At 34.7% G+C, this 6,302-nt stretch overlaps 1 protein-coding gene across 1 annotated transcript in view; it reads right to left on the reverse strand.

Moving 5' to 3' along the window:
* Nucleotides 1-1,107: 1,107 nt before the first annotated feature.
* LOC102601660 (twinkle homolog protein, chloroplastic/mitochondrial) overlaps nucleotides 1,108-6,302 on the reverse strand; it is a 33,191-nt gene continuing 27,996 nt past the window's right edge. The window contains exons 18-21 of the mRNA XM_006360255.2: nucleotides 3,368-3,464; nucleotides 3,138-3,272; nucleotides 2,996-3,063; nucleotides 1,108-1,725 (exon numbers count right to left, since the gene is read on the reverse strand). Of these exons, the coding sequence (XP_006360317.1) occupies nucleotides 1,677-1,725; nucleotides 2,996-3,063; nucleotides 3,138-3,272; nucleotides 3,368-3,464 (349 nt within the window). The 3' untranslated portion in view covers nucleotides 1,108-1,676. The remainder of the gene's footprint in view (nucleotides 1,726-2,995; nucleotides 3,064-3,137; nucleotides 3,273-3,367; nucleotides 3,465-6,302) is intronic.

Consider the following 6,302-nt stretch of genomic DNA (forward strand, 5'->3'; position numbering starts at 1 on the left):
ATAATAATAATAATAATAATAATAATAATAATAATAATAATAATAATAATAATAATAATAATAATAATAATAATAATAATAATAATAATAATAATAATAATAATAATAATAATAATAATAATAGGGATGACGGTTACTTTTCTATTTAATCAATCTGAGTGTAGTTCTATTTCAACTTGGTGTAAGTCTATTTCAAATTGATTGAAGTTTGAGGATGACGGTTACTCTTCTACTTACTCCGATCTCAAGTGGTAGTTGTGTCTATTTTTTTTTATGTTGTTTTATCTTTTTTTCTTTCTATACTCTGTTAGAAGCTCTTGCACCTATTTAGACTAGATTTTTAGAAATTTTGTTAAAAAATTTGTAAAGATAATTGAATTTTCTTACTTTTGTTTGTGTTAAAATAATTTCTATACAATTGAGAATGAGTAGCAAGTATTTTGTGTATCTAGTCAAAATAAAGTAGGTGCATGCACGATCCTATAAAGAAATTTAATCAACTTTAAATAAAGTGGATAGTATAGTATATAATAGTAAGTATGTTTAATGCGTAAAAACAGAACCCTGAAAAGTAACTAAATGGAAGTATCGATCTTGTGACATTTAGGCTTTTGTTGTCTATCTACAAATTTCTTCCAGACTCCTTTTTGAAATCGTAGGGACTAGTATATCATAAATACGAAATATCAAGAGGAATTTTATAATTTGAGACCGTCTAGAAGAGGTTGAGTTGAATGTCTTTTACAATCCGCAGTTGAAAAGCTCCCAAGGTCAAATTTTGAAATTTAACTTGCCACACACACAAATAATTTTAAGTGAATAATATAACAAAAGAATTGAAACATCGAAAAAAGCGCATATCTAATATTTGAAATTGTTTTAAGAGTTGAGCTTATCGGGATTGAAAAAAAAAATCAACTCATGAGGAAGATGAACTGTTGCAATGTATAAAATTGTATAACTCTGTGGTAAATTACTAAAACATATTATGCATCATATATACACAATTATATTATATAGCTATTTATACCATATGAATACATTAGGCATAAACTTTTTTTCACCTGTGTAGTTGAGTAAGAAGCCCAAAGCAAAAAGGAGCTAACGTTAACCTACAACAACATAATTGGCTAGACTAGAAAAACAAATACAATATTAATATAGTGAATACATAGGCAAAGCCAATAATATCTGTGAGAGAAGGATGCCTACAATAAATCATTAATATTTCCTATTGGGATCAACCCAATTAATTTTACAACTTATCAGAACCAATAAACCACCACTAAAACAAATGTAACTTGAGAATATGACATTTGATCACCTAAGCACTATCAGACTAATTTAATCTGCCAGGAATCAAGCACACTTACTGAACAATTCAACAAGAGGTAAATTTTAAAGCTTCCAACACCGCCGCCCTAAGAAAATGGATGTTCTAAGCTTAATAGTTGCTTGTTACCTTATCTTACAAGAGCCACTAAAGCGAAGAACTTCACTAGGCACAATGCTCCACGCCTCCACCACATATATGTATGCCAACCACTGTGAGATTTTTCTGCCAGATTTTCCACACAATATGGCTCCAAACTTCTTCTAGGAGCACTGTGATCAGTCATCAAAAGTCGAGTATCATTCCCCTTATGTACAATGGAAGAATATCCAGAATTAGCTAGCTAGCCTTTCCTTGGGTGCTCATCAATGTCCATGAATTCACCAGTAACCCTGCAAAATAGAGAGAGGCAAGTATCACCATCTAACGCTTCAGCAAGTTGTTATTCTGAATAGATTTTTCTTTTATGGGTAGCTGAATTTCTAGAGCTAAGTCAAAAAATAGCAAAGCAATGTTTCTTTTTATTTAAAAAAAAGGGTGTTAATGTACACCAATTCCAGCACTCTTAGAAACATCCTTATTTTGTAGTTAAAAAAAAAAAGAAGGAAAAGCAAAAACTCCTCAGAAGTAAATTAGCTATGAGATTAAAAATACGGAAAAGGGTCAAAATTGCCCCTGAACTATGTGAAATAGACCACTTATACCCTCCATTACATTTTGGGATAAAAAATACCCCCGCCGTTATCCCAAGAGACCACAAATACCCTCAAGAGTTAACACCTCAAATTTTTAGTGACGTGGCAAGCCACATGGGACTAATCCCTCCACCTAAGCGTTGCCAACTAAGATTCACTACAAAAGAACTTGACCTTTAGTGGTGACAAAGTCGCCACAAATTCTCAAAATATTGCCACTAAAGGTTATGAGTGATTTTTAGTGGCGACTAATGCTCCAACAACCATTCGCTAGTAAGACCTATATTTTCAACAAAAAAATATGATAATTAATTTTCAATTGCAACCTAATTTTCTAAAATAAATAACTTGCAATATCAATATTAAAAACATCCAATATTATTACGAAAAATCATCAAAATTACTTCTCGATTCAAATCTCCTACTATATAATGCATCATTGTACATTTTATAAATTTACATATGACATAAAAATAAAACATACAGTGTCTTCAAACTCCTACTTAATCGATATCATTTTTTGTTTTTTAAAAACAATGAAGAAGAAAAACACAAAATTAAAATTTAAAGTTAAAAACTTTTAGTGACGGTTTTCTTGGCTTTTGTGGCGACTGTTGTCGCCGCTAAAGGCCTAGTTCTTTTGTAGTTAATCCTAGTTGGCAACGCTAGGTGGAAGGATTAGTCCCACGTGGCTTGCCATGTCAATAAAAATTTGGGGTATTAACTCTTGAGGGTATTTGTGGTCTCTTAGGATAACAGCAGGGGCATTGTTGATCCCAAAATGCAACGAAGGGTATAAGTGGTCTCTTTCACATAGTTCAAGGGCAATTTTGACCCTTTTCCATTAAAAATATAAACAGATCTAGTTTCACTATGAGTTCTGAGTACACGGCATGTTGTAAGAAGAAATAATAACATAAAGACTCCATAAAATGTTTGGGGAGTTTGCATTGAAAATATCAAGTACCTGTCATATGATAAGAAGGCATCACCAATTGTTCCACTAACTTTATTCCGTACCTTTCTTACACAAACCTAGAGTATAAAAGAAGAACTTTTAGTAAAATATCTAAGGTAAACAACTAATGATCTTACTAAGCAAAACAAACCTGCACTTGATCCACGGGGCCAGCTGAAGGGTCTCTGTTTCGATGAATAACAATACCATTGTCACATTTGTTTATGAAGTGTGCACTTCCACTAATATCATACAGATTTGGAGGACCTCCTACCCAATGATGCAACTGGCAAAACATATTTGATGGTCATTGATATTATCGAATTGAATAAGAACAAAGGCAACAAAACAGCAGTAACACAACAATTTAAGTCATTCAACCTGTCTCGGATGTGCAACAAACCAAACATGACAGGAATGGTGTTGTGCAAACCGTTTTATCTTCGTCAGCATCTGGCTGACATACTCTGTTTCGGTCCTGAAAAGTTAAATGAATGGTTATTAATTACCCAACTCCAACAAGTCCCAACGAAAGAGACCATGTTCCTAGAGATCTCAATATTGGAGAAAACTGAATGGTAATGAACATGGAACATTACAACTACAATTTCAATGTTTCAAGCACAAAGAGAACTAATATTAATTTCAAGAGTGAAACATAGTAAAGAAATGAAACAATAGGTAAGAGAGCAACCTAAGGATGTTATCTTAATGAAGAGCTGGACAAGAACAAGCTTCACCAAGTTGAATATTTCTGTAGGTAATATCTTGAAAAGGGGATATAACCAAGAATCCTGAACTTACAAAAATTTCAGCCTTCAGGGTTGACAAGGGTAATCAATCTCTGTGGAGAAAAATGAGTGCTTGAGATCTAAGGAAGTAAGAGTTTCCTCTTGAGAAGAAGATGCCGAAGAAGAAAGGCCAACCAACAACATTGTAGAAAAAACTGGTGTTTGAAATACAAGTCAAAATTCCTAAAGAGCAGGACAAATCTACAGAACAAATTTCAAAAGCAAGAATTATATAGATTGCAGGCGACACTCCAACAGTTTGAAAGTGCCAAGGGGTCAGTTGATAGCCAAGTGCTGAACAGGGTCAAGGCCCAGGGTATTGAAAATTATTCTCTGTTTCTAATGAAATGAAGCAACTGGATGGGATTTGCCAACCAAATGAGGATTGTGGAATTGACGCCCAATCCAACTGGAGGGTAAGTTTTATCCCCTCCTACTCCCCAACCCTTACTTCCCTGCCACTCCCACCTATAACATTTCCTGCGAAATTCATATTTAGAATCTTTCTCTTCATTAAGGTCAAGATTTACATATGAAGTACCAAGCTGACACAAGATAGTGCAGGACTCAACAACCTTCTACACATCATACCATCAATCTGTCATGTGATCTCTCCTAACAAACTCAAATAGTCAAACTGATCCAACCTATCCAACATACTACTATTACATTAAAAATATAAGTTGTGCAAATATTTATTCTTAATTCTAGAAATATGTCTCCTTTTTCCTTCAAAGTAAGCTTTATTTCTTTGCAGCCAAATGGTCCAGAAAATGCATATGGGTATGGTCTTCCAAATTTGCTTCAGACGTCTTGAAATCCTTTGGCTTTGCCAGCATTCTAGTAAGCTCTTAATCTTCAGAGGCATCACCCATACCAATAACATTTAGAAACAACACCGAATACTATCTGGAGTACCTGCAATATAGGAAAATATGTTCCACTGTTTCCTGGTTCTCTTCACACAGATGGCATTTACTCTTTAAAAGCAAAACCTCATTTGCAAATTATTCCGGGCCAGTGAGAAATCCCTAGACCTGTTAGCTTTAATAACAGACTAGACATTTTTAACTGAGAACATCTTGTCCTTGCTAATAGAGCAATTCTAAATTTTTAACTGAGAACATCTTGTCCTTGCTAATAGAGCAATTCTCTTTGTTTTGAACAATTGAAACTGAAACCAATTGTTGAAACAGTTGACAGAAACATTCCAATCTTAGTCAATTAGATTCCTTCTGAACTGTAATTGCCAACCAGAATTTGAATGGAAAACCCAGAGATGTAGCCATCCTTAACCATAGAGCAGCTAAAGCCTAAAAATATCTGGAAACCAGTTCTTCAAACTTGTATTACCAATCAGATGTCTGACCAAAATTTAGTTCTGGCCTCATTTCCCACTTCTGGATCAGTATGTTGTAAAAAATCTCCCCCACTCCCCCTGACTCCCCCTGTTACTCTTAATCGTGTGGGATTGTCTTCAACCATCAATCTTGCCACAGATAAAATCAATCAACCTTTCCCAGATTTCATGACCACCCTTGTATCTCCACAGTCAATTTAACCAGTAAGGCTCTTCCTGTATAATTTCAGTTTTTTCTCTCCCAAACCCCCTGATTTTTACCATTAATGACCACTTCCAATTTTAAGAGATGTATTGTATATTCCTTTTAATGGCATTACCATCCCACAAGAACATATCCCTTATGAAATTCAACTTCTCTCCAATGCTGCAGTTGTAGGTAAAAAGGACATAATAATGTTGGCAGTCCAACTTTTTCTTCCTCTAGTGTTTGCTAGTGCGAAAGAAATGCTCGCACCTGTTCAGCCATCCCAAGGGGTCATTAAATAGAGTAAAACCCAACCTTGTATATCTAGGAATGATAGAACTTCCTCCAGTTTCTGATCCTGACCCTCCTGCCACAGTAGTTTTACCCTTCCAACCTCGATTATGACTGGTATATTTCAGTTGATTCAGAATTGATCTTCAAATTTGCTAAACCCTTGGTGATTGTATCCAAGTGAGCATTTATGGCTTCTTGTCTGGCTAGATTGGCTGCAGGTTTTTCTTGGAACAAGTTCACCAACTGTGCTAGTTGTCGTCGGATTTGGTTTCCCATAACTTTATTTTATAAGATAAGTGGTATTAATAACAGCATCAAGAAGATGCAAAATTTACAAGATATGGCATTTGAGCTTACAAAAAAATCTCTGGCTAACTATACAAACTATCTAAGCCAGAGCTAATGAGTTAGTAAAATCCTGAAGTTGTTTTGCATTAACAGCAGGATACAAGTTGGACCAACTAAACAAATTTTCAATGCACCTAGTCTTTAAAATGCTCAAAGCAGTTGGCTCTCCATCAAAACATCTCTTGTTCCTCTCTAACCAAATACACCAAAAAATACAAGCAGGTATCATAATCCAGATCTTCTTGATGGCTTTGTCAACTTTCCATAGACTCCAACTCTCATATGCATCCTTAACAGTGAGGGGTGTGGTCCAATTGATGCCAGAGAGACAAAAAA

Source organism: Solanum tuberosum, unplaced genomic scaffold (assembly GCF_000226075.1).
Source record: "Solanum tuberosum cultivar DM 1-3 516 R44 unplaced genomic scaffold, SolTub_3.0 scf00320, whole genome shotgun sequence".
Taxonomy (NCBI): Eukaryota; Viridiplantae; Streptophyta; class Magnoliopsida; order Solanales; family Solanaceae; genus Solanum; species Solanum tuberosum.